Source organism: Ceratotherium simum, chromosome 20 (assembly GCF_057802395.1).
Source record: "Ceratotherium simum simum isolate JZ-2026a chromosome 20, ASM5780239v1, whole genome shotgun sequence".
In the NCBI taxonomy this organism is placed as follows: domain Eukaryota; kingdom Metazoa; phylum Chordata; class Mammalia; order Perissodactyla; family Rhinocerotidae; genus Ceratotherium; species Ceratotherium simum.
Genome location: NC_141919.1, coordinates 7,030,986 through 7,058,552, shown reverse-complemented (window position 1 = coordinate 7,058,552; position 27,567 = coordinate 7,030,986). Strand labels below are relative to the sequence as shown.

At 42.2% G+C, this 27,567-nt stretch overlaps 1 protein-coding gene across 23 annotated transcripts in view; it reads left to right on the top strand.

Moving 5' to 3' along the window:
* The window catches only part of LOC101398151 (solute carrier family 28 member 3-like), an 80,886-nt gene that overhangs the window by 44,814 nt on the left and 8,505 nt on the right, over positions 1–27,567 (top strand). For 9 of the 23 annotated variants that reach the window (XM_087444346.1, XM_087444344.1, XM_087444341.1 and 6 more), the window contains 13 exons: positions 878–975; positions 6,413–6,454; positions 9,294–9,507; positions 11,564–11,673; positions 12,670–12,743; positions 14,181–14,370; positions 15,468–15,612; positions 16,865–16,978; positions 18,013–18,090; positions 20,117–20,197; positions 21,577–21,657; positions 23,603–23,728; positions 25,360–25,490. In XM_087444346.1, the coding sequence (XP_087300472.1) occupies positions 9,397–9,507; positions 11,564–11,673; positions 12,670–12,743; positions 14,181–14,370; positions 15,468–15,612; positions 16,865–16,978; positions 18,013–18,090; positions 20,117–20,197; positions 21,577–21,657; positions 23,603–23,728; positions 25,360–25,490 (1,241 nt within the window). In that variant the 5' untranslated portion in view covers positions 878–975; positions 6,413–6,454; positions 9,294–9,396. Of the gene's footprint in view, positions 1–877; positions 976–2,086; positions 6,052–6,412; positions 6,455–9,293; positions 9,508–11,563; positions 11,674–12,669; positions 12,744–14,180; positions 14,371–15,467; positions 15,613–16,864; positions 16,979–18,012; positions 18,091–20,116; positions 20,198–21,576; positions 21,658–23,602; positions 23,729–25,359; positions 25,491–27,567 lie in introns of those variants that run through there. The other 14 variants (XM_087444350.1, XM_087444348.1, XM_087444345.1 and 11 more) reach the window with 8 other exon arrangements.

The window sequence follows — 27,567 nt, the reverse complement described above, 5'->3', positions numbered from 1 at the left end:
TCTTAAAAGTTATCACCACACACAAAAAAAGTTAACTATGTGAGGTGATGGATGTTAACTAACCTTATTGTGGTAATCATTTTGCAGCATATACATGTATCAAATCATATTATATACATTAAACATATTGTTATATGTCAACTATATCTCAATGAAGCTGGAAAAAAAGATGCTTGCTTAATGGCTGAGAGAAGTTATTTAAAGAATATTAATGAAATAATATCCATCAGAGCACCTTTGTTTTTGTGTGTGTGTGAGGAAGATCAGCCCTGAGCTAACATCCGTGCCAATCCTCCTCTTTTTGCTGAGGAAGACTGGCCCTGAGCTAGCATCTGTGCCCATCTTCCTCCACTTTATGTGGGACGCCACCACAGCATGGCCTGACAAGCGGTGTGTTGGTGCGCGCCCGGGGTCCAAACCCGGGCCGCCAGCAGCGGAGCGCGTGCACTTAACCGCTATGCTGCCGGGCCAGCCCCTGACATTGAGCATCTTGAAAATCTTTAATATATGTCCAGGCCAAGGGTTGATTTTCTTTTGATTTTATCATTTTTATATTAAAATATTATATTTACAAAATATGTTTGCGTTAATTTTCTCATTTTTGTGTAAAATATAATGTATATATCTACACATACACATGTATTTGTAATTACACATATCACATTCTGGCAATTTATTTTACTGCGATACACTTCATATAAGATTCTCTAATGTCCTGATGCTTCCACTAGAGGGTACTCTGTACACAACAGCAATTAGGCATGGACAGTGGATGAGGTCATCCTCAGTCAGAGCTCTTTATCATAAAAGATTAGTGGCTTAATCTCAACAAGTAAAGTCTGACCTTGATCATACTTTCTCCTTTTTTCTTCTCCAGAAATTCGAGACTGGACAGGACCTCAACAAAATCACCTTGACCAAGAAAATATAGCGTCTGTCCTTCAAAATTAGCTAGCTCAACCATGTAAAACAGAGGTTCTTTTTAATTTTTTTTATTAAATAAGCAATACTTACATGGTTCAAAATATAGAAAAGCCGTATACCGTGAAGTCTCCCTCCCAATGCCTTCTCCAGTCTTTTTATACAAATGTATCTATTCTCATTGTTTATTGCCTTTGCCCCCCTTTTTTTTGTAACTCAATATATTTTGAGTACATAAGTATGTCAAGTACATAAAGAGCCTCCTAATTCTTTCAGATGGCTCCACAGTATCCCACTGCATGGAAGTACCATGCTTCATTTTTCTCCTCTCCTGTTGGTAACCATTTAGTTTTTTCCATTCCTTGCTATTTCAAATAATGGTGCTGTGACTGGGAAGGCAAAGTGTGCTTTTTCAGCCTGTTCTTAAAGATGTGCAAGGACACAGGCTTTTCTTGATGGCCTCTGCGAGGCATAACCACTTAGCACCTCAGGAACGTCCTTGAATGTTCCAGAAGCCTCCGCTGCTGAATTTCCTCCCAGTCTTTCCCCTTGAGCACCCACTGATATTTTATGCCGTGGTCCCCTCCTGTCTCCATTTCTCTCTCACGTCTTCTGCCTCCCCACTTGCTCCTCGCCGCCCAGCTCCTTGGGTTGGTTTCCAATCGCAGAGACTCCTGATTGGCTGTGATGCCTTCTCCTCCCAGTGCCCCGTTGCCTCTTTTGATGTGAAACTTCTGCCTTTGTTGCTCCTGCAGTGGGCTCTTCACCAAAGATGGGCTTGCAGTGGGCACAGGTTCTTTCTTATTAAGAAAAATAAAGTGTTTTTTTTTTTTTAACGCAAAAAGGATAAAGAAGGTAAACTTTTATGGCTAATTTTACTACCGAGAAATACCTGCTGTGTATATTTTTTACATAGATTTCCCATCTTTATATCAAATATGTAAGTATAATTGCATATTTGTATATATGTGTAATCATTTACATCTTCTACATATATGATACTGACCCTACATTTTGCATTTAACATTATAAATTTTATAGGCATTTTCTCTTGCCATTAAACTTCTTTGTAAACATTATTTTTAATGGTTTGTATATTTATTTGCATGAACCATAACTCACTTAATTTTTATTTTGTTACATTTTTAAATTGCCCCCCTCCCTTTTTTTGCATTATTATAAATAAAGCTATCGGCATCTTTGCGAGTACACAGTCTTGGTTAAGTCAGGACACCTCCTGACTATTGGGTATCCCACTGACCATTATTTGCTGCATTTTTTCTGGGGTTATTTCTCCCAGACCTGTGTTACTCTCTAGGCCCTCAGAATTGTCTTCTTTCCTGAGCTAGGGAAGGCCGTTTTGCAAGTGATCTAATGTTTCATGTGGTGAAACTGGACCAGGCTAAAGGGTTAGGGAATAGACTCACTTTTATTGTGTCACATTATGTGCTAGGAGCTTTGTATGTGTTCTCTCATTTAATTCTCAAAATGACCTTATGTGAGGTAGTTTCTTGTTCTCATTTTATAGATGAGGAAACTGAGGGTCAGAGAGGATGAGTAACTTGTTCTAGGTCACACAGCTAGTAAAGAACAGAGCCAGGATTTGAATTCAGATATGCCTAACTCTAAAGCCCACAGCCACTAGAGAGACGTTTTAGTAATTAAGTTGGATTTTAAAATAGTTTGGTAGAGGCCAAAGCAGTGGTGTACTGGTAAAATGGCTCTTTGGACAACAAAACAAAACAAAAACTTGATTTGTAGCATTTGCCAATTCCTGTGGTATAAATACTCCCACTGTAGCTGATTTCAAGCTGCCAATGGTTTAAAGCATGCCCTTACAAAATTCCTGGATATTTAACAATCAAGGCACATGGACACACATGGCTCCTTCAGCCCACTGGGCAAAGGTTTAATTACGTACTTACCCAGAGACGTGTGTTTCCTGCGCTCCGAGTTCTGATTGGTTAATTAAGTAAAAATGATGTCCTCATTTCTAAGTTAAGAGGCAACTGTATACATCTACAGAGTCCTCCTAAAACTCAGATTTTCATGGCATCTTTAAAGTTCTCTAGAGTTCAGTTACTATTAGGCAACATATCTCCCCTCTACTGAGAATTTTTTTTCCACACATGAGTGGTTTTCAGTGTTTGTGATGGATTGTGGGATTCCAGTCTTTCTCAGAGCACAGGAATAAAGATCAAAAGACAGGCTAGTGATAAATTGTTAGGATGTGGTCAAAGAAAAATGTTAATTCACCGTGTCTGTGCTTCGTAGATTAGACTATCGACATAATATGTAATGAGAGCCTGCCACAAACATGGTTTTAATCAGTGACAGAAATAGGTGGGCAGGGGAAATGTGCTGGAATTATTCCGAGGACCTTCCAGCACTGCCAGGGGGAAAACCACTTGAGAAAATCCAGATGATTGAACAGTAATCGAGTAAACGGTTTCCATTCCCAGCAATGGTTTCAGCCATTATCTTCTTTCAAGGCTCTTGTCCTGCCACAACTGAACGTTTCCACCCGTGGTGGCTCTGTGTGACACCTGAGTCCCTGCTGAAGCCATCAGCAGCCTGTTTCATATTGGTTCTGTTACTGCCATGTAGGGACACTGGATTAAGTAATCGTCACAATATATGAGTGGCTAGGGCAGGGGATCTGGGGATGATCTGTACTTTTATGCAGTGACTTTGGTGGTGGGAAGAGCAGAGAGTTGACCAGCCGTCTTTGGCGATTACTTAATCTTGGTTGGAGGATTCCCAGGCATGGTCTGAGGTGTAAGGAAGCCTCCATCCCTGGAGAGGTAGGAGGAATTCCCACTCCACTGGTAGCTGACAGAATGATGGCCCTCTCATTGTTGCCACTCTCATCGTGATTAGCCACCTTATTGAAAGAGGAATTCAGTGAACTCTAGTTGGATTTTATTTCAGGAGTGTTTCCCCAACACATGCTGACTAGACTCGTGGGGTGGGTCATGGTCTTTGGATGCAAGAATGATCGTTTTGTACTGTCCTTCACTGGGTGAAGAATGGACTTCCCATCTTACCTTTCCTACCTGGATCTGAATCTGTGTCTAAATAATGACAGCAACGCCTTGCTGGTAGCACCTAGGCAGCTGCATTCTCTCATACTCTAATTTGTCTGGGCTCCCTCTAAGTTGACCCAGGATGACTACAGTCTGCCTTCCATCATCTTCAAGGTGTAGCTATTTAATGCTTGTTCTCTGGAACCCTCTGCTCTCCTACTACACTCTTAACCTTGTTTTTTAAGAAAGAGAAGTCAGGAGAAAGATGTAGGGATGGGCTCAAATCCTCCCAGGGTCTTATGGAGTGCATGTCTCATTCACTGTCCGTTTCAGTGGTGTCTAACTATGCTGGGGGTGCTGAGCTATGGCCTTACTTTGCTCAGTGAAGAAACACTCTTTTCTCTTTGTTAACAGCCTACATGTCATGTTTCCTAAATCATAGTGGAAAAGTACAGCCACATCATTGACTTGATTGCTTTTGTCCGGCCATGAGCAACATTCTGCTTCTAAAATCCCTTATTAGTGCAAAATCCCCAAATGGACTAATCCTTCCTCTCTTCAAGAACGTTACATTTTTAGGGCCGGCCCCGTGGCTTGGTGGTTAAGTGAGCGCGCTCCACTGCTGGCGACCCGGGTTCGGATCCCGGGCTCGCACCGACGCGCTGCTTCTCTGGCCATGCTGAGGCCGCGTCCCACGTACAGCAACTAGAAGGATGTGCAGCTATGACACACAACTATCTACTGGGGCTTTGCAGGGAAAAAATAAATAAATAAAATCTTTAAAAAAAAAAAAAAAGAACGTTACATTTTTATTAATTTAATTAATTTTTTATTGAAGTAACATTGGTTTACAACATTATATAAACTTCAGGTCTACATCATTATATTTATACTTCTGTGTGGACTACACCGTGTTCACCATCCGTCACCATACACATGTGCCCTTTTACCCTTTCGCCCTTCTCCCGTCCCCTTCCACTCTGGTAACCACCAGTGTATTCTCTGTGTCTATGTGTGTGTTTGTTGTTGTTGTTTTCTGATAGTAGAAAATGTAGAGAGGTGGGTGTGGTGATTTGACAAAGGGGAACAATCAAAGCCTGATATCTGCTTGCAAAGTGCATAGTCTACTTGAAAGGGGCGTGTACTCGTTTGGGGAATCAAGTCTGCTCTGACTCTTGGTTCCCTGGACCTTTTCTTTTTTTTTTTGTGAGGAGGACTAGCCCTGAGCTAACATCTGATGCCAATCCTCCCCTTTTTTTTTCTTGAGGAAGAGTGGCCCTGAGCTAACATCTGTGCCCATCTTCCTCTACTTTACATGGGACGCCGCTGCAGCGTGGCTTACCAAGTGGTGCGTCGGTGTGTGCCGGGATCTGAACCTGCAAACCCCGGGCCACCACAGCGGTGGAGCGCACGCACTTAACCACTTGTGCCACCGGGCCAGCCCCTCCCTGGACCTTTTCATCATCTTGATGCCAGATAAAATACACAGGTTCTGAGCTAGAAACACAGCACCAGACTATTTTCCTCTTGGCGTGTACTGCCTCTCAAATGCCTAAATGCCAGACAAACTCGTTTTCAGCATTTTGGTTCAGCTATAATTCACAGAAGATATTCCAATCTGGATTGAATGACTTTCTTCCCAGCTGTGTCTCTGAAATCAGCCCCATGTTCTCTGTGGCCTTTTGCTGGTGCGTTTGTGATGGTCTCTGAGCTGCTTTTCCTTTAAGTCGCATGTGCAACACTATCGTAGTAGACAGCAGCCATGGACATCCTTCCTCTGAGACCCAGCACGAGCCTTTTCTCCTGACCCAGATCTCTTGCTCTCTCCAGCCCTTAAAAGGCTCATCCTGAGAGACCTCCTTTCAGTTTCCATAGCTTCTGCACTGAAATGACCTTTTTTAGAAGTCCTTGCCTCAAAATTAAATGGAGAGCATCTCTTGTTTTCATGAGTGTCTCTGCATAGAATGTGAGTCAGCTATTTCCAGCAGGAAGAGGATTTTGTTTTTAACCACCTCAGACACAGGGCACCAAAAGTTTGTAATTACTTTGCAAGGAAGCCTGTGACCGAGGCTCCAGCGTGAAGAGGCCAATCGTGCAGTCTCAGGTAGGAATGAATACATGCAGGCCTTTGCTGTTAGATTCCAGGCTCCCGCACTTTTCCTCCCTCCTGCCCCCTCTCAAGCCCTCCCCTTTCCCCATCTGCAACTGGAGAGGGCAACTTTTAAAAGGCAAGCTTGAAGGATGGCAAGTTCTAATAATCCAGGCAAAAAGAGCAGCTGTTTTAGCTTAAGTTCCAATACTTCAGAGCAGTTCCTCCTTGTCTTACTGGAAAAGCCGATCCTACCAGTAACGTTTTCCTCCACCGTAATAAAGAGGAACATGAATGTGATAGAAGCTATTCTGAAATCTCTGAGAAAATAGAAGTTGGGCCATTTCCCTATATGACTCTCTTTATTTTCTCCAAGGTCTACTCTACCCAGGTAGAAACTCAAGTGGCCAGACCAATGGTAAGTTGCCCTTTGGATTTTCCCTCCTGGCCAAATGCCAACCAACCACAGCCTCCTACCCTCTCCCACTGTGAGTGTCAAAGAGGCTGCAGGAGTGACCCAAACTGATTCTTACTCCAAACTTTTGTTTCACTGCCCAGCCTTCATCTCTTGGACATCCTAAAGGCAAGGCATAAAGAGGGAGGAAGGGAGGGAGGCAGAGGAGGCAGCTAGACACCTGCAATCTCTCTTGGGAGGCACATACCATTCCAGAATTTTCCTTCCACCTGGGACCCACACACATCCCATGTAGCAGGTGCAGTCCTTCTCGGCAGCTGCTGCACTCGTCCTAACCAAGGCCCATGCAGGTCTCACAGGCTTGCTGGCAGGGCTCACATTCTCCCATCTCTGGGTCACCGTGGAAGCCAGGGCCACATTTCCTCACACAGCTGCCGCCTAGCTAAGAACACAGAGAGGAAGCACGAAGATGGAACACTGGCTGGCTTAGCTCAGTATTCTATGCAAGGCCAACTTCTAAACAGGCTGAAGAGAAGCTCAAGAACACTTTTATTTGAGTTTATTTTTTTAAAAAACCAAGATGGCATTGACTTATTTCATCCAACACATATGTCTTAATAAATCCAACACTTTAATTCCTCATTCAACCAAGAATTTAAATTGACTATCAGTTTGAAGGGTTAAGAGCATAGAATAAAGAACTTTACATTCTCAAGGCCTTGAAAAACTACAAATAAAATGAATCTCTATATAGAGAACCACTGGAGATCATCGTGGGCTGTCGGGCCCACTCTCTCTCTCACAAACATTCAAGAGTGCTGTGCTATTATTCTTTAATTGGAAGACTCACAGTATATTTCTTTCCTAACCATCCATTTCCATCCAAGTCAATGAATTGACCAAAACCTAAGACAAAAGATCTTTGTTTAACTTTTACACTGCTCAGGAATATACAACATGGATTAAGTCTCTAGAAAAGAGTCATAGTTCTGAATATTCCAGGCGACTTCAATTCCAAAGCATTTTTCTTCAGCATCCCTCACCCCTACCTCCCATTCAGCTCTTTTTTCCATCAGCTGGAAGATATTTGAGATTAATTAGTGAAATGGGAACTATGCTTCAGTAATAAAAGCAGAAGGGAGTAGTCCTAGCTAATGTTTATTTTTTGCTTTAATTAAAATAGACAGGTCCTCAGAGTTACCAGCATAGGATATAATGTAAACATATAGCCTGAGTCAAACAAACTCGTGTTGTCTCTGTTACAGAATTTGTCAACAAAAATAATAACTTAAAATAATAGCTAATTTTGTCTGATATTTCATAAAGTTTTTATAGGCAATCTAAATAATTGTTGGAAACAGGTAAACTAAATAGATGTAAAAAGGTAAAAGTTTTTGGGAGAACTTTTTAACAGTAATCATGTGTTCTAATATATGTACTTAAAACAACTTAAAATAATGGCTAACTGCTTTGGTGTCATGTAAAGTTTTTGTGAGTAAACCAGACATGATTGTTAAAAACAAATGGCTTAAATGTAAGTGAGATAAGAGTTTATGGATAAACTCTTAACAATAATTCTATTTTATAAATATATGTATTTAGAATAACTTCTAAAATCTCTTTGGTAAGTTAAAACTTTGAAGTTTTACTTGATTGAATTAAATGATAAAAAATTCATTAAATATCTAGATAATTTCTAACTAAGATAAAATATCAGATAAAGGTTAATCTACTTTGGGCTGCTTATTGCAAAAAAACGAAAAGATGTTCAGGTCTATCAGTAAACAGGTCCTATATTTGATTAAAAGATTATACTATGAAGTAACGTGTCCCTAAAAATTATAAAAAGTATTTATAAATTTGTCAAATTATAGAATACTAGTGTAAAAGACAGTATGTAATTACTTACTTTTTAGTTCTCACAAACAAAATCTAAGTCTGTACAGGCTAAAAATTCTTGTTAATATATGTGATTAAAGCTACTAAAAGTTAATAAGGGAAACATCTTTGTATTTAAAGAAAGTAAAATGTCTGTTTTCAGTAAAGGAGACATAAAGACTAGAGATATTTTTATTTGTTTTGTTAAAAAAGATAAATTTGTCCTACAGTACTAGAAGAAAAAAAGGGAAGGAAGACGTGGAACAAATTCTATATGTAAGAAGCAAGTGATAGGCAGGTTTGTGAAAGTAAAAAGCCCAAGAAAAGAGTTTTACACATAGATTAAAATAAATTCAATTAAGTAAATGACTTTCTGTATCAAAAGTAAGTTTAAAAAATGAAAAATTTGGCTTTCTCTCTTTTAAAAGGATGATCTTAAAGTTTTGGTCTACTCTTGACAAAGAGATTACAAAGGTTTTTTTTCTTTACCTTTGAGTGAGTCTACTTACAAGAGAGAGAATCTAGATTTTGTTAAAATAATTTCCTACGCTCAAGGAGGCTGAAGTCTCTCTATTCGAGTTTTCTGTTTAGGCTGTTTCACTCTCTCTGTTTGCCTGTGACATTTTCTGTTGTCACCTTGGTTAAATGGATAACTAAACATTATTTGTCATTTGACCAAGTGTTTTAAAACCTTTTGATATTTTTTTGACAAATTTCCCCAAGGTTCAAATCCTAAGTAAAGTCTTTCTTTTGGGGAGGTTTCCAGTGGGGCCTTGAGACTTCTCAAACAACTTGTTCTCTCTTTCTATAAAGAGGGAGATATTAAACTAGTCAGGCTTATTTGGTATATTAAATTACATAAAAAATTATCAAATAATGATAATAATAAACCTTCTTAGGTTATATTATGTGGGTAAATGTGATTAATACAAATGGTTCTTGATACCTGTTTCATATCTCAAAGTGCTCCAGATATCCATAGGAAACTCCAAAAATTGACAATAAGGCTTGATACCACTTCTGCACAGTTAGTGGAGGTAGCCTTCAGGGTGTTAAGCAGCTGAGATATGACACAAGAAATGAAAGATGACCAAAAGATGCAGAAGCAAGCTACTCTGCTTGTGGTGGCCCTCCAGTCTATTCAAGGTAACCCGAGAGAGAAGATGACGACACGATGGGTGAGTGACCTCAGCCGCCACCGTGGGACCAGAAGGCCACCAATGAAATTGAAGCCTAATTAGTGTGTATACTGCAGACAGGAAGGGCATTGGAAATGGAATTGTCTGAATCAACCCCTGAGAGGGAAGAGCTCAGACAAGACCAAGCCATGGCAACTTCCCATGACTACAGATGAGATGTGATGGGGCCATGGGGCTCCGAGGTTGGTTTCAGGCAACCAGATCCTCATCTCGCCAGAAGAACCCTGGGTAACCTTAGCAGTGGGAGGAGAGCATGTTGAATTTTTGCTCGATACTGGGGCCACATTCTTGATGTTAAATACCCAAAAAGGAAACCTTTCAAAAAAGAAAATGTGATACAAAAAGAGTATCAGGTAGAGGAGAGACCAGAAGGTTTCTGGAGCCCTTGATCTGTGAAATAGGATCAAAGACACTAAGACATTCTTTTTTATATATGCCAGAATGCCCTGTTCCTCTCCTCGGGAGGGACATATTACCAAAACTTGGGGCCTCGATAAACTGGGAACAAGATAAAATAGAAATCCAAGATAAACAAGATAAAATCGGGAGGTCGAGCTCATGACCTTGTTACATAACACACCAGTACCTGAAAAGGAAGAAATTCCCCAAAACATTCTAGGCTGAGTCAACTCAGAGGTATGGACACAAGGACAAATGGGATGGGCAGCCAGTGCCAGACCTGTACGGTGGACTTAAAGCAGATAGACCACTGGCCTCTGGTGAAACAATACCCCCTAAAGTCAGAAGCCATTAGAAAAATCCTTCCTGTGACTGACAAACTTTTAAAACAAGGAATAATCAGGCCATGTAGATCCCTATGTAACAATCTGATTTTATGTGTTAAAAAGCCAGGAAAAGGGGAGTACAGATTTGTTCAAGATCTTAGGGCTGTCAATGAAACAGTCCAAGACATAATCCTGTAACACCTAATCCTTACACCCTGCTGGCTAATCTCCTTGGGGACAGCATGTTTTATACAGTGCTAGATTTAAAAGATGCTTTCTTTTACATGCCACTGGATCCTGAGTCCCAAGAGATTTAGGCCTTTGAATGGGAGGACCCAGACTCCCACCAGAAACAACAATACTGCTGGACTGTCTTACCCCAAGAATTTAAAAACTCCGCTACAATTTTGGGGGAAATCCCAGCCCGAACTTTAAGGGAATTAAAATTAAAACAAAGCACTGTGTTACAGTATGTGGATGACATCCTAGTAGTCAGTCCTTCTAAGAAAATCTCTGATGAGAACACAGTGACCATGTTAAATGTCTTAGCCCGTAAGAGATATAAAGTGTCCAAGGGAAAAACACTGACATCTAAAGAGACTGTAAAGTATTTGGGGTTTATTATTTCAAAAGGGCACCACAGCCTTCCTCAAGAGAGGAAAATTGTAATATATCAACTTCTCCACCAAGAACATGTAGGCAGCTACATGGATTCTTGAGACGGCTGGCTTCTGCTACATGTGGATCCCTAATTTTTGGTTGATTGCTAAGCCTCTCCATGACAAATTACAGGGGCCAGAAACACACCCCTTTGAATAGGGTAACCTATGTGACCAAGCTTTCAATAAGCTTAAAAACTTACTAACAGAAGCACCTGCACTGGCCTTACCAGACCTGAGCAAACCATTTGACTTGTACATTGATGTAAGTCAAGGAATAACTCTAGGAGTATTAATCCAAATGTTGGGACCCTTAAAGAGAGTGATAGCCTATTTCTCAAAGCAGCTAGACACCATGGCAAAAAGATGGCCCCCATGCTTGTGGGCTGTACCTGCCACCTGCCTATTAATCAAGGATGTGAACAACTTAGATCCATGCCTGGTGACCCACAGACTTACCTTAGACTAGTGGGAGAAAATTTCTACTCCTCTCCCGGCCCCTATAACAATGCCCATGCTCAGCAGGAAGTAATTACAGAAGGTGGACCTTTACCCCATTCCCCTCAAGAATGAGGAGCAGGATAAAACTAGAGGAGGGATTCTGTCACGTGCCATGGACTCTAACCTGCTTCTCTTGTCTTGCGGTTTCAGCTGTTCCTGGAAGAAGGCCCTGGACCCAACTGCCCTGAACCAGACCAGATCGGCCCAGACCACAACCACAAGAATGACACCAAGGGAAAGACACAGAGAGTTGTACTAAAGTAACGTGCCCTCATTAACGTCATAAATTCTCCTCCTCTGGGAGAGGCAAAGCAGCCATTTTTAGATCATTTTACGCATGTAAAAGCATGATGTCAAATCACGCATGTGTAAGCTTATGCCCACCTCTACACGTGGTGATGAAACTTCCCCTTTGAATATTCATCCCCTACCCCAAATAAAGGTGCCCACCTTCCTGCGCTCAGGGAGACATAGCTTTATGAATTATTCCCTGTGGTCTCCATTTTTTTTTGCTGCATACAGCAAAGAAAATTTCTGCTTTGTGTGACAACTACTTCTGCTGTAGATTGATTAACTTGCCAAGAAGGGGACTCACATTTGGTCTGGTAACATACCCACCACCCTATAACAAAACTCTGGACAGAAACAAAGACATGCCAACAATTCTAGAACTTTCTGAGAAAGCTATATTACAACCTACTGGTTAATAGCTCTCAAATCCACAAAATCCTACTTTATATTTCAAGCATCCAGTGAAGACTGTTAGCCTCCCACTAAAAAGTATGGTGAGCAAGGACAGGGAACCACCAATTTATTCAAACTTTGTGGAACCAGAAGGGATGAGAGTTCATTGGAATGTTTTTTTTAATCAATAATTAATAACAGTGGCTTAAAGGCCCTCATAGTCCAGTGAGAAACACTCTCATCCTTTAATTTATTTTCAGCTGTTGGTTAGTTACCCATCTCCCCTGGTCCCTTTCCAGGAGCATGTTTTGTGCATCTCTGTAACCTCTCAAGGGCTGGCACATTCAGCATTCAGCAAATCACATCCATTCAGCAAAGGTGGATCCAAGCCATGGCTGATTTTAGTCTAAAATGAAATGAGTTCTCCATTTCTGTTTTGTAGGGGATGTACTTCATGAATTTGTTCATTTGCTTGCTGGATTTACAAACCCTCATCTAGCCTTAGCATCCCAGTTTTTTTCATATTTTTGGTGTTGACTTCTGCCTGCCTTTTTGCTTTTGTGTTATTACAGGTATCTGCAAAGGAAGTGCAGTCGGAAACACAAAACCACCCTTCGGTACCTCATCTGGGGCATCTTATTAGCAGGTAAATAACAAAATGGGATGGGATCAAAGTGCCTCTTTTCCAGGATCCCCCAAATATTAGCTTTCTGTGGAAAGAAAATAAGTCTTCCCCCTCCCTACACCTCACTGAATCATCCAGAGAGGGAGAGAAGTCAATCAGGAAGACCCTGAGTAGGGGTCTCTGCATGGGACGCCTATGCAGATGGGTTCCCTGTCCAGTTTATGTGCCAGCAGCTCACTTTGTACGTCACCTATTCCTGTGGTCTTTGTTATTGTGGTGTGGATTTGGGAGTTGGTTAATGCAAATCCAGGCAACTGGAAAACATGGTGATGATCATAAGGTAGAAACATAATTGCGGGGGGAAATATAAGCAATTAATACTTTATGCAAATAAAACACAAGGAGGAGCCTAGGGTCATGTAGCCCACTCCTCTTGCCTAAACACAGGACCATACTGCTTTCACAGAGGAGCAGGCCTCCAGTTTTACTCCCTCCCAAAGCAAAGGGCTCTGCAGCCCATTTTAAAGAGCACTCCTGTCTCTAAAATGTGAACCCTCCATCCAAGTCCACAGACATTAGTCCAAGACCCCTGCACCCCAGGGTCAGTGGGTTTGCTGGTGCTCACACAGCAGGAACAGGGAACAGCTGTCAACTTGCTGTGTGCCAGGCCAGATAGTGTCTTAGGCTTTCTGGGCCATTTGGGGAAACCACATAACTCTGCCGTTATGGGACAAAAGCAAACAGAGGGTGTGGCTGTGTTCCCGTGAGACTTTATTTGTAGAACACAAATACAAATATACAAGTACAGCTGCACTCGCCGCCTGCAAAAGCAAGCGGCAGGCCAGATTTACGCTGCAGGCCATGTTTGCTGACCTTTAACAGGAAACTCTGTTGTTCTTATCCTGGAATCTCCTCTTCCAAAGCAGCCAGCTTGGTAATTGCACCCCCCCGCCCCCCGCCCCCTTTCCCTTTGCTGTAGAGATTCCATGGAACTTAGAGATTGTTGGTGGCCTATTCTCCTACTCAAACTTAGGCCAAATCTGAGCTGCAAACCAGAAAAGTCAGTACCTTTTTGTCGTTGGTTGCATAAACGCCTGGTGTTTCTCTGACAGAACTCACCTGCTGAGTCTGAATGCCAGAAAAAAGTGGTTCATACTAAGTGAGAGGCCCAACAACCAAGCATCAGGATTCAAGAACTCAGAAGGTTCTATAAGAAAAAAAGACCTAGCACCCTGTCCTCCTAGAATTCATGATGAGACTGTTAGGGACTTCCTTTGAAAAAAAGACAAAAACACCCAGAATATAGTACTTATAATCAGAGGAGGCAATAGCCCTATCAAGAGCTCTCCTGCGTTCAATGGTTCCTTGATTGAAACTCCCGTTGGCTGAGCCAGATTGGTGCTGGAGGCTGGTCCCAGCTGGTGCTGATGTTCCGAATCTGCGTTTGCTTCCTGGCAGGCTACCTGGCTATGGTGATCGCCGCGTGTGTGCTCAACTTTCACAGAGCCCTTCCTCTCTTCTTGATCACCGTGGCTGCCATCTTCTTTGTGGTCTGGGATCACTTCATGCCCAAATATGAGCATCGAATGGAAGAGTTCCTGTCTCCAGGCAGAAGGCTTCTGGACAGCCATTGGTTCTGGCTGAAGTGGTAAATGCAGTTGGTTCTCTTACTGCCGTTGAGAGGGATCTTAGTCTTTTCGAATACTCTTCCAAAAATGTGTTCTGAAATTACTTCCTCATTTATGGGATATTGAAGCTAGAAACAACCTAGGGAATAATCTGTTAAAATGCCTTCATTTTACAAACAGGAAATCAAGGCCTCGATAAGGTAATGACTCACTCGAGATGTGTTCAAATGTCCCTACAAACTGCCTTAATTTCAAGTGCCACTAAATGATAAAATGTTGTCCAAAGGATGGGATGGTTCTGACTTGGGGAGGTGGCTTTCTGCTCTGGGCAGGAGCTGGCTTCCTTGGGAGGAGGGGTCTGTGAATTATTAAAGCCAACCCTCTCCTATAGGAGCCCATGTCCTGCAGGTGATCACTCAGGGCTTTTCTCGCAGCCTCTCTGAGGGGCCTCCTCTCCCTCCAGGGGGCCCTACTGGGTCGGACCCAGGAGCCATTCTCCCCAGCATGGCCCACCTGGGATCTGCCAGGAAATGTCACACATCCTTGGCCTAATAAAGCAGGGTTGTGCAGTCCCAACACAGCATCCTTTCTGGCTCCGCCTCCAAGCTGTTAGTCAGCCTTGTCAGACTCACTAGATTCCCCAGGGAGTCAGACCAACTTTAAACATCAGCTTAGCTCTCTGAGTCCTGGGTGAGATCCCCCAACTGCAGATAACACATTTCAAGTTCTTCCTTTAAGGGAAGAAGATAACAACTCACCCATCTTCCAAAATGGAGGTGAGGACTCCCTGTAGATCTCTCAAAAAAATCACCAGACTTCCCTCTCCAAACATCCTTTCTTCTCTTTGATCCCTTTATATATCCTTGAAGGGCCCAAGAGTTGTGGGATGAGGGGGACACATTGCTTCATTTATTGGCTATTTGCCTTTATAGCCACAAAAAAAGAGGGTCTGTTGCAAGTTCTAGAAGCATAACTTCCTGGTGCCAGGGTGTGTCACTCAATATTTTTTGTTTGTTTGTTGAAGCCTGATTAAGATTTTCAAGTTAGCACTTGGATGCTACAAACGATGCCACAAATACAGCAAATGACGCCAATGCCTCCTGTCTGGTTCTCGTAGGGTGATTTGGAGCTCGCTGATCCTGGGAGTTATTCTCTGGCTGACCTTTGACACCGCCAAACTGGGCCAACGGCAGCTGGTGTCATTCGGTGGGCTCCTGATGTACGTCATCCTGCTGTTTCTATTTTCCAAGCACCCAACCAAGGTGAGTATGAATTGATCTTTTTTGGTTTTTTCCCTCTTTTTTCTCATGTGTGAGTTGCTCAAAATAATCAGTGTGAGAGAATTTAACTGTTATTCAATATTTTTCTTACCTTGCTATGATATTTTAAGTGGCTAGAGTGCCCTTCTTCCTGTACTTTCATAGAACTGTTCCTGTCTCATTGTTCGTTCTCAGCAATTTTCCAGTTACACAATCAGTGAGATGGTCTCTCCTGTCAAGTCCAGCTTCTACTCGTGTCCCCCAACTCTCCCCATCAAACACATATTCAAAGAAAACTCATGTTTTGATCCAGATTTCCCCAGACCAGTAAATAATCTAATATTCTACCATTGCATTCTGGAGTTTATCAAATTTCTATTTGCAATTCAGGCTATTTTACTCCAAAAATTTCTCCTTAAACAGTTTTGTTCACGTTGAATTCTGTTCTCCTCCTTGTTCTGTCAGTCGGTAACCCGTTACATGGGCAAGAATTCTGAGACATCGATTGTCCACATATGACACATAATGGCAAATCCTGGAAGACTTGACTAGCTGAAAGGTGGACCCCTCAAACAAAAGCATTAGTCAGAGACCAAAGTCACCTAATATGACCCAAATTCTTTGCCCTGTGAACATCTCTGCTGTTTTCCATGCCGGCAATCCCATAGCTCTTTGCAGGCCGCTCTTCTCTGCACCAAAAATGAAAGCAGATGATTGTCCGTTATTCTGCACTCCCTGGGTCTGCATTAGAGTAACTGGTTCCTTTTACAGTGAAGTGAGAGCCTCTTCACAGGGTGGAATTTCTTTCACTTAATTCACTTACAAATTGTCAGATCAGCAAACCTGGGACTCACAGACAAGTAATGTTCTGCCTCTCCATCTTCCAGACAGGGGAAATAGTTATATGTGTCGGATATTTACAGCATGACTAGCAAGGCTAGATCCTTCCTCCTTAATGTCCCTGCTGAGACTACTCTTTGGGTCTAAGTTGTGTTATCATGACATAATGGTTACATACTCCCCTGAGACTGAAGGCTTCACACTCAGATTTAGAAACAGGGAATACAACCCTGAGATTTTTGGGAATGGTTCTAACAAGGGACTATCTGCTAATGACTGTTTTGGCCTCCCAAAGAAGGTGGGTTACAGGCCACATGGGAGAAGCTTCCAAGGAAATAGTGATCCTCTGGGCATTGATGCGGAGTTTAGCATTCATTTTCTAACAAGATATATATCTCTTCATCTTTCTGCATAGGTTAACTGGAGGCCTGTCTTTTGGGGAATTGGGTTACAGTTTCTTCTTGGGGTCATAATACTAAAGACCAACCCTGGATTTATGGCTTTTCAGTGGTTGGGGGAACAAATTCAGGTAAGTTGGGTTCAAAAGAGTGTCTTACTTTTTTTGTGTTTTTTTTTGGTGATGAAGGTTGGCCGTGAGCTAACATCTGTGCCAGTCTTCCTCTATCTTGTATATGGGACGCCACCCCAGCATGGCTTGATGAGTGGGATCTGGACTCGCAAATCCCGGGATGCTGAAGTGGAGTGCATTAACTAAACCTTTACGTCACTGGGCTGGCCCCAAGAACGTTTTAACCTTTATAGTGCTGTTACTTTTTTTCTAAATTTATTTTTTCACTGAGGAGAATTTGCCCTGAGCTAACATCTGCTGCCAATCATCCTCTTTCTGTATGTGAGCGGCCACCACATCATGGCCACTGTGAGATGAGTGACATAGGTCCATGCCCGGGATCCGAACCCAGACCGCTGAAGCGGAGTGCACCAAATTTAACCACTAGGCCACCAAGGCTGGCCCCCTATAGTGCTTTTAACATTTGAATATAATCCTCAAGACAGGTCAGAATTAGGTTTATTTGTCTACATGAGTTGACTCTAATTTTAATTTTTATATCATGAGGTAGACAGATAATTTTATGTAGAAAATGTTAATCTGTTCAGTTTAGTAATATTATTGCTGCCCCTCACCCATACCATCTAGTACATCACTCCCCAATCCTGATTGCCCCCTTCATCCTGCCCGAGGGGTGTGACACTTCTAAGATGGTTCCACAAACAGAGAAACAGGCTTTCTTTGCATCTCGTGGTAACCAGTGCCACCCATGTGCCATCGATGGCTTCTGGAGCAAATTACCACACTCAGCTTATCCTTTAGCACCCTAGAGTCATTGACGGTTAGAAACGCCAGGAAATCTGTGTGCAGTTATAGCTCAAACATACACTTCCCTGCCATCCACCGGAGGGAGAAAAGCTGAGAAAATTAACTCCCCAAGTCTATGCATCCAGTTTGCTGGGTCCTCACCCCCTGCCGAGCCTGGTGGGACCTGGGGACTGTCAGCGTGGCCTCAGTGGTTGTGACGACCTGCTGTTGCCCTTTCTTTCACTCAGACCTTCTTGGACTACACTGATGCTGGGGCTGCCTTCGTCTTTGGTGAGAAATACACAGACCACATCTTTGCATTTAAGGTAAAGCCAAACCCCTTTTCTTCGGAGCCACTTCCTGTTCAGGAACTGACCAGTCTCTGTAGATGCTCAGATAGAAGCTGACTACTGGAACCCAGGCGTGTACTGCTGGGCTCGCCACAGGCGCACAGCACATCACTATCCTTTCTCATGTGCAGTTTTATCTCAAGTCAGCGGATTGCAAACATTTTACTGTGTTACTGTAGCATTAAGGGAAACATCTAGAGGAGTCAGAAATATTCGAATACTTTTGGAGGGCTTGTAGCATTGTCTGAAATACTTATGAAAAATCATAAGGGGAAATAGTACCTGAGATTTCAGGGAAAGGACAATAGGTACCTGGCAATGAATAGGCATATGCCACTAATGGCTTCCAGGTCCAGGATCGGTGACAACTCTGTGCTCAGGAAACCTTCAGTCACTGGTCACCCACATCAACCTCTGTTCTTCCAGAACCATCTTCATGCTAAACCGTTCCCATCTTTCCTTCAGCACAGCCTTTGCCTAAGCAGGCCTGGAGGCTGGGCCTTCTCCCAAGGGGAAAGGCAACCTGGCCCCATGCCCGGGCCTTATTAATTCCCTCCTGGGGCTCCCATATGCTCCAGGAAGCTCACTCTCCTCTGAGAAGTCCCTACAGATACCTGTCCATGAGTCAGAAAGATGCATTTGGCTTTTCTTCAGCTTTCCTTTTTGTGATATATTATTGTTCGTACACTTCTAAATTGTTTTCTTTCTTAGGGACTACAAATTTACCTCCAAATTACCCCAGTTTCAGTTAGGACAACTGTTAGGTGGAATATTTTTTAAACCGCTGATTTGAGGCTTTTGTGCCGAGATAACTAAGCCATCTCTGAAAAGTCAGGTGTTTACAAATTGAGATGGAAATATGCTCATATCATGAATTGAATCCAGAATTGGAAAAAATAAAGTCACAAAGAGGGCATAACTTGTGCCTAGACTGCACCTGTGTCTTCAGACCTCCCCTTCCCCCACAACCCAGGGCAATAGCCTCCATCCCTTCTGCCAAAACAGAATCCCCATGGGAACATTTGAGAAATTAGCCTTTAACTCCCTGAAGCTTTCAGGAAGGCTCTGCCCGCCCATTAAAGCCAATAAAAGCACATAAATGAGTGAGCTCTGAATAATGGCACAAAATGTCTTTTAATATATATTATTAATAGATTTTTCTAAATTGGATCCTGTACAAATCGTCCTTGGTCATTCTGTGCCTCTGGTGGCAGCTTGTCCCTGGCCATTTCTCTGGGGAACAGAGGGGAAGGGGTGTGCGGGGCAGGGGTGTGGAGGGGCCCAGACCGCCGCTCTGTGTGGTCTCTGCAGGGTGGAAACTGCTCCCTGTGGACACACGGGCTGGAGTGAAGGCACCAAAGAGCATCAGGAAACTAGGATCCAGGAAAAGACAACCTTTGTCAACAGAGAAGTAAACTAGCTTCTAAAGCTTAATCTCTTCTTAGTGATTCAAAAGTCTATAAGTAAAATAATTGTCGTTCTAAAACCTGAGAGTGAAGTCTTACTCTGTGGGAGGCAGTGTGTGTAAGGACCGACCACGCTCTATCTGATCTGTGGAGCCGCTGGAATAAGGATCTGAGGTTGCTCACACTTAATCTTGACCCAGGTCACTGTGCTAATAAGTGGTGAAGCTCTTGTCTGTTTAATATCAGAACAGCAAGAACATCTGCAGTGGCCATGTTTGTTGAGCCTAATTATTACAAATTCCCCCAAAACTTTATTCCTTTCTGAGACACTAAAGGTAGACAAGCCCATTATAGCAGAAGGAAAACAAATGTCAAGTTTCCTATGAAACATATTCAAGCTTATCAAGAGCAAATTAGAACAAGAGACTGCAGAGGGGGAAGCTGCCTGATGAAAGTGTGGTGAAGCTCCAGAGGAGTTTCCAGTGTTGTTATGATGTTTCAGAGGGAAAAGGAGTTGGAAAGGAGGAGACATGTGAAACCTGCTAATACTCCTGAGGCCGACGTTAGCCCATAATTGCTTTCATCCCCCCCTCCAGTACCTGCCAATGCTGGTTTTCTTCCACGCTGTCACGTCCGTGCTCCTCTACCTCGGATGGATGCAGTGGATCATTAGAAAGGTACGGGACTGGACTGGGTTGGGTGACAGGTGTAGACCTGATTATTTCAGGGACCAAGTCCTAAATACCTTTTATCAGGGTTTTCCTAAGTGCCTTTCTCTTCGTATTGAGATACACCTCCCCACCCATGCCAAGTTATTGGATTCAAACCCAAAAATCCTACATGTGTCCCTAGAGGGAATTTTATCTCAGGGAATTCTAACAAGGCTTTGACTTACAACCCACTGGATATCTTCATGAAACCTTAGCAATTACTTCTTTAGCCAAAGAATTGCCTCCAAGAGTCCCAAGACCTGCCAGGTTTCCTTCATCTTGGCGACCCACCCAGTGACTTATGCAGAGTCAGTGCTTATCCTCAGGAGGTTACAAAAGGGGACACTCTAGTCTAGAGCTGCTAGGGAGTCAAAGCAAGAAGGGGAAGCTGCTTTTAGCTTCTAAGGGACTTTTATAAGCACAGAAATTTTTTTTTAAAAGTCTAAAGAGTAAATCTCATTCCTGCTTCCCCAGCAACTGTCAGTGCTACGCTCATAGGTTAGATCATAAGACTATGAAATTTCTAAGGTAGTTTAAATGCACATGAGAGCAAGGCAGAGCACACAGGGTTTGGGTACAGCCCCAGCCCTCCTTTGAGCCATGTAAATAAATAAAATGGAGAGAGAACTAGAAAACTGGCGGAATTCAGAATTTCAGCAAGAGCACCAGGGTCATAATTTTCTGATTATTGATTTAAACATTCAGAATTACTGTGCTCATGTCTAAGGAGAAAGAATGCAACACGAAGTCCCCATCCCCAAAACAAAACAAAACACCTGAGTCACCAGTCTCTGGGTGAAAGGGCCACTACGGAAGTGGGACCATAAACCATGTTCGTTTGAGTGTTAAGTAGACAAGGCCAAACGTCAACTACATCCCACTACTTATTAGCTGGTGGTTTTTCACAAAACAACTCAACTGTTCTGTGCTTCAGTTTCCTCTTCTATCAAATGGGAATAATTATAGGACCTCCCTAAAAGAGTTATTGTGGGATTAAATGCATTACTCAGATCAAGGGCTCAAAACAGTGCCTGGAATGCAGTAAAGCCTGCCGTGACTGTTAGCAATTAATAACTTGTTACTTGTACACAAGTGTACATTTCAATAGAAACTCACTTGTATAATGTTGAAAGTGTATACAATGACTCAGACTTACCACTCCAATAGGAGGATTTGATTGGCCTGCTCTATGGACTAGGTAAGATGTACTCACAGTTAGCACCATTGCTGGCCTGCCAACAATTGTTAAAGGCCCCAGCACTTTCCTTCAAAGATTTTTATCCCTACTTTGGAGTTTTGTGTATGCAAATAGCTCTTCACTGACTTTCTCTCTTGTCCCCTTTTAGATTGGATGGGTCATGCTGGTTACTATTGGATCATCTCCTGTTGAATCTGTCGTTGCTGCTTGCAACATATTCTTCGGATATGTAAGTTATAATATCTAAAACCAAAACAAAACAAACACCTGCTGAAATGGACCGTCTTTCCAGAAAGTGGAATAAAAAAATGATGGTTTTATTTCTTTTAGTGTAGAAGGAACAGTGTCAAAATAAGGACCCTTCAATATTGACAATGTCCAGATTCCAGAGAGAGAAAAAAAGAGAGTGAGAAAGAGAGATCCCTTCCAAGAGTCTCAGTGCACTGATGTGGCATTTGGGTTCTTGAAATTTTATGGAGAGGAAGAAAGATTGAATCATTGTGTCAAATCATGGGACTTTTCATGTATAGATTCTCAACGAATCTTGTCTCAATTTATTGAATTGTTGAGGTCTCTGGCCCGCCCTTCAGAGGCTAGCGGCTCATTCACTCAGATAGAGTTCAGCACTTGCCTTGAGCCTGCAAACATGTAACAGGCAGCCTCACATTCTGTAGTTTAATGCTGTGGCAATGAAAGAGACCAGGAAAGGCTTCCCACCAACAGCCGTGCAGCTGTATAAATACTCGAGTTCATTCTTAACTTGTCTGAACTGGTCAACAGTCTGTCTTTGTTGAGTCTAAAGAACAATGCTGATGAGCAAAAGCATTTTCACTCCCTGATCCATCACATGGTTAAATGCTCTTTTGCCTGAAGTCCATTTAAGCAAAGAAATATGATGCCAAACGGATGTCTCTCAGAATAGCAGCATTCCTACGGGGTAGATAAGTAAGAAATAGTAATAATCATCCTCATCACTCTGGACATGCGGCTTCAGGCAGAATGGAATCACATACCGAGGAAAACACGTGTGAATGCTTGCTAGCATGGCTGCCCAGGGAAATTGGATTTCAAGCAAAAATAAAATCACCTAGAAAAATACATGGCCCCCAATCCAGGCTTACAACTGCTCCAGGCAGGCTGGAGCCTTCTTGTTGGTCAGCCCAGCTTGCTAACCTGGAGCATAGTCTTTACAGCAGGGCCCATGCTTCCTTCCCTAGGAGTTGAAATTATTATAATTATAGTCATAAAATCTCTCAGGACTAATTAGGGCACCATCTTGAGTTGATTACTCCTACCTGTGGGGTAAGAGGACTCATGCATTGAATTTCTATTCACTCCATAAATTGAAACTCAACACATTCAATCTTACACAACAGTTAGAAATAATGAGGGGAAAATTGTAAATTGCACACATGCTCAATTTGATACTTAATATGCTAAAAGGGCAGCTATTATTTATGAAGAGCCCCACTCTGCAGGCCGCCTGTCCTCCTTGATGGGGCTCAAGCCTTTACAACTACACTCGGATTCCTTTCCACCCAAGGGGAAGAAGAGGTCTCTGATTCTCAATTTGAAAAAGGCCTCTGGGCACCTTGTCCTTGTTATTGCTGGTATTTTTTTATGCTTGTGTCTCTATTTCCCTGTGGTGTCAGTGAAGAGGTTTAAGGTCTGTCAAGATGAAGCTGTAAGATGGGAAGTCACAGAGGCTTGGGAATCACCCATTCTCAAGGCCAGGCCACCGGGCAGAGTTACTTGGCCAATGGTGTTTCACTCTTAGAAAAGTGTCCCCAGCCATCAGAGTCCAGTCCTAGGCTAAGTGGAGGTCTTACGTGGATTGGCCTTGCAAACTCTGCAAACATTACACATGATTCTATGTGCGCACTGACCTAAAGTTCAAATTACCCAGACTTCTATCATGTAGATTCTCAAACTGGAGCATGCATCAGAACACCTGGAAGGCTCCTTAAAACAGGATAGCGGGCCCCACCCCCAGAGTTTCTGATTCAGTAAGTCTGAGAATTTGCATGTCTAAGGAGTTCCCAGGTGATGCTGAAGGAGTGAGTCTGAGATCCACTCTTAGAAATACAGCTTTAGAGAATGGAATTTTGAGTAGATTGGCATGCCCTCCTAAGATTTAAAAAGGAACACTTAATCTGGTCACTCTTTGTTTCCAGACAGTGGCTCCACTGCTGGTCCAACCGTGTTTACAAGGCACCACCAGGTCTGAACTCCATGCAATCATGACTGCTGGGTTCTCTACTATTGCTGGAAATGTCTTCGGCCTATACACTTTTTATGGGGTAAGAATGTTTGGGGATCATTTAGTGGAAAATACAACCTCTTCTTTCTTTGCTATTGTCATTTCTTTCTTTTTCTTTGCCATTGCTGCTCCAGATCTGCTCCATTGGGTAAGGAGTCCCAAAGAGTGTCCTTTTTGCTGTATCATTGGTCACAGTTCGTTGGCGTTTGGATGGAGTGTTCACTTTTATATCCCTGCCACCTAAATGTGAAACTTATCCCACCATAGCGTAATGAAATCATATTATGAGATTACTTGGCTAAAATATAAAAAAGTTAAAAAAAAAAAAACCTATTACACTAATGAAGGCAGTCTAAACCAGAGGTCAACAAAGTATGGCCCATGTGCCAGTTCTAGATCACTCCTCTTTTCTTGTAACTGAAGTTATACTGGAAACCAGCTACTCTTATTTGTTTCTCTCTGGCAGCTTTCATGCTACAGAGTTGAGTAGTTGTGGCCCCAAAAGCCAAAACTATTTACACTCTGGCCCTTTACAGAGAAAATTTTCTGACCCTGGCCTAGAGAATGGCTCCTCAAAACTTACTGCACATTAGAATCACCTGGGAGCTTTTAAAAGCCTGAATAGCCAGGCCCAAACCCCAGACTAATTAAACCAGAATCTCTTGGGATGAGATCCAGGCATCAATATTTTTTTAAAACTCCTCAGATTCCAATGTGCAGCCTGTTTGAGAGCTGGTGGTCTATAGCATGGGGATGGAGAGCCTGGTGCTAACTGGTGCATGTGCCCCCAGCACAGAGCTGACAAGCCACACATAGATGCAACCCCCATGGGAGAAATGGAATAGCACAGCAGCTGTGTGACTCAGGGGACTGGGCGTTCTTACAGGATAGGCGAGTTTCACTCCAGGACTTCATCTGGGCCTCAGAAGCCCATCAGCAGGAAGGGGGAAGAGAAAAAGGGCAAAGGAGGCCTCAGGAATAGCAGTGTGACTGGATCCCGGATAATCCGCTCTGCCACCACCGTGGAAATGCTGCCTGTGAAAATGTGCTGGGGGGATGGGAGTGGGGAGGGTGCTGATTCTGGAATTCTGAAAAGATAGGGAAGAGAATCCAGAAATAAGGGTCTGGGGAGGGAAGGGGAAAGAGTTTAAGTAGAGCTCCAGTGAGGAAAAGGAAATGGCTTACAGATTACAGGGACTCTGGATAAAGGAGTATTATGTAAAGGCACAAACTTGCAGAAGAGCAAAAGGAAGACAGAGAGGAGTGTGTCCGTGCCTGCACCCCAGACATCCGCTATCTACACTGGTGATGAATGAAATATGGGCTCTAATGACTATTTGAACATTCAAAAGGACAACAGAGAGGTGGAGGAATCTTCTTTGAAGGTTCCTACAGCACAGGATTGATTCTCTTCTGAAATGATCATACGTTGGTTCTGTGCTTCTCCTCTAGGATGTGGTCAGTTCACAGAGATTCCTCCCTCCTCTCTCTGGCTCTCATGGTGATGCCAACTTGGGTCACTGAACTCTCCCAAGCCTCCGAAGAAACATTGTTTTCTGGCTTAGACGCAATTCCTGCTCTTCTCTTCCCTTGTAAGGCTTTTGGGCCATGCATTCTGAACACAACAGAAAAGTTGAACCTAAGTTGGCCTACTTTCTCCTAAAATCACAGATTTCACCCATCCACTTGTTAACTGCTTCAGTTATGTCAGCGGCCGCATCATTGGCTGTGGCTAAACTCTTTTGGCCTGAGACGGAAACACCTAAAATAACCGTGGAGATTACCATGAAAATGAAAGTTGGGTGAGTGAGATACGTTCACCTAGTTAATGACTATACAAGCTGGGGCAGGGGGCAGGGAGGGGGTCCAAATTCAAAGTACAGTGAAAAATTGCATAGAGAGCACGATGAATTATGGTATTAAAGTGAACTTAATTTCCCAGCCACTATTAGACTTCATCCAAATAAATCTTGTTCAAACCTTGAAAACCTCTTTTTTTCATTGAAGTATAGCTGACATACAATATTAGTTTCAGTTGGGCAACATAGTGATTTGACATTTATATACATTATGAAATGATGACCACAGCAAGTCTAGTAACCATCTGTGACCATAAAGTTATCACCATATTATTGACTATATTCCTTATGCTGTACACTACATCCCCATGACTTATTTATTTTAAAACTAGAAGTTTGTACCATTTAATCCCCTTTGCCTATTTCGCCCACCCCTCTCCCCTCTATCGACTATCACTTTGTTCTCCGTGTCTATGAGTTTGCTTCTGTTTTGCTACGTTTATTCATTTGTTTTTGAGATCCCACATATAAGTGAAATCATACAGTATTTTTCTTTCTCTGTCTGACTTATTTCACTTAGCATAATACCCTCTAGGTCCATCCATGTTGTCACGAATGGTAAGATTTCCATTTTGGAATATTTGGAATGTCAGAATAATGTTCCATTGTATATATATACCACATCTTCTATATCCATTCATCTATAGATGGGCACTTGGCTATTGTAACTAATGCTACAATGAACATAGGGGTGTGTACATCTTTTTGAATTTGTGTTTTCATTTTCTTTGAATGAACACCCAGAAGTAGAATTGCTGGATTGTATGGCAGTTCCATTTTTAATTTTTTGAGGAATCGCCATACTATTTTCCATAGTGGCTGCAGCAATTTACATTCCCAGCAACAGTGTACAAGAGTTCCCTTTTCTTCACATCCTCACAAACACTTACTTCTTGTCTTTTTGATAATAGCCTTTCTGACAGGTGTGAGGTCATAACTCATTGTAGTTTTGATTTGCATTTCCCTGACATTAGTGATGTTGAGCATCTTTTCACATGTCTGTTCACCATCTGTACGTCTTCTTTGGAAAAATGTCTATTCATGACCTCTGCCCATTTTTCAATTGGACTTTTTGTTTATATTAAGTTTGAGACTTTTTGTTTATATTCTATTAAGTTGTATGAGTTCTTTATATATTTTGGATGTTAACCCCTTATTGTATCTATCATTTGCGAATATCTTCTCCCATTCGGTAGATTGCCTTTTCTTTTTGTTGATGGTTTCCTTCACTGTGCAAAAGCTTTTTAGTTTGATGTAATTCCGTTTGTTTATTTTTGCTTTTGTTGCCTTTGCCTGACGAGATAGATCCATAAAAATATTGCTAAGACCAATGTCTAAGAGCTGACTGCCTATGTTTTCTTCTAAGAGTTTTATGGTTTCAGGTCTCACATTCAAGTCTTTAATCCATTTTAAATTTATTTTTGTATATGGTGTAAGAAAATGTCTTCATTTCATTCTTTTAGCATGTAGCTGTCTAGTTTTCCCAACACCATATGTTGAAGAGATTGTCTTTTCCCCCTGGTATATTCTTGCTTCCTTTGTCATAGATTAATTGACCATATAAGCAGGGATTTATTTCTGGGCTCTCTATTCTGTTCCATTGATCTCTGTGTCTGTTTTTGTGCCAGTACCATATTATTTTGATTACTATATAGATTGTAGTATAGTTTGAAATCAGGGAGGGTGGTGCCTCCAGCTTTGTTCTTCTTTCTCAAAATTGCTTTGGGTGAAAACCTTTCTAAATACCTGAATGTCATTACATTTCCTTGACTTCAACGGAGATATTTTATTTTCAATATAGTGTGGTGTTCATTTAGCTTTGATTTAAGACTGTTGCAAAGCTATAGGATGACCATTTCTGGAAGTGTCTTATATAATAGGGAAAGAAGCTGTGATATAGATATCCTTAACCCCTCTGCAGTTCATTTTCTTTTGCCCTGTGCAAAACAAAGAAAAAAAGGTCGAAAGGACTAAGGGATTTAGGATGTTCAAAAGTATTTCATTAAATAACAGAATCCAT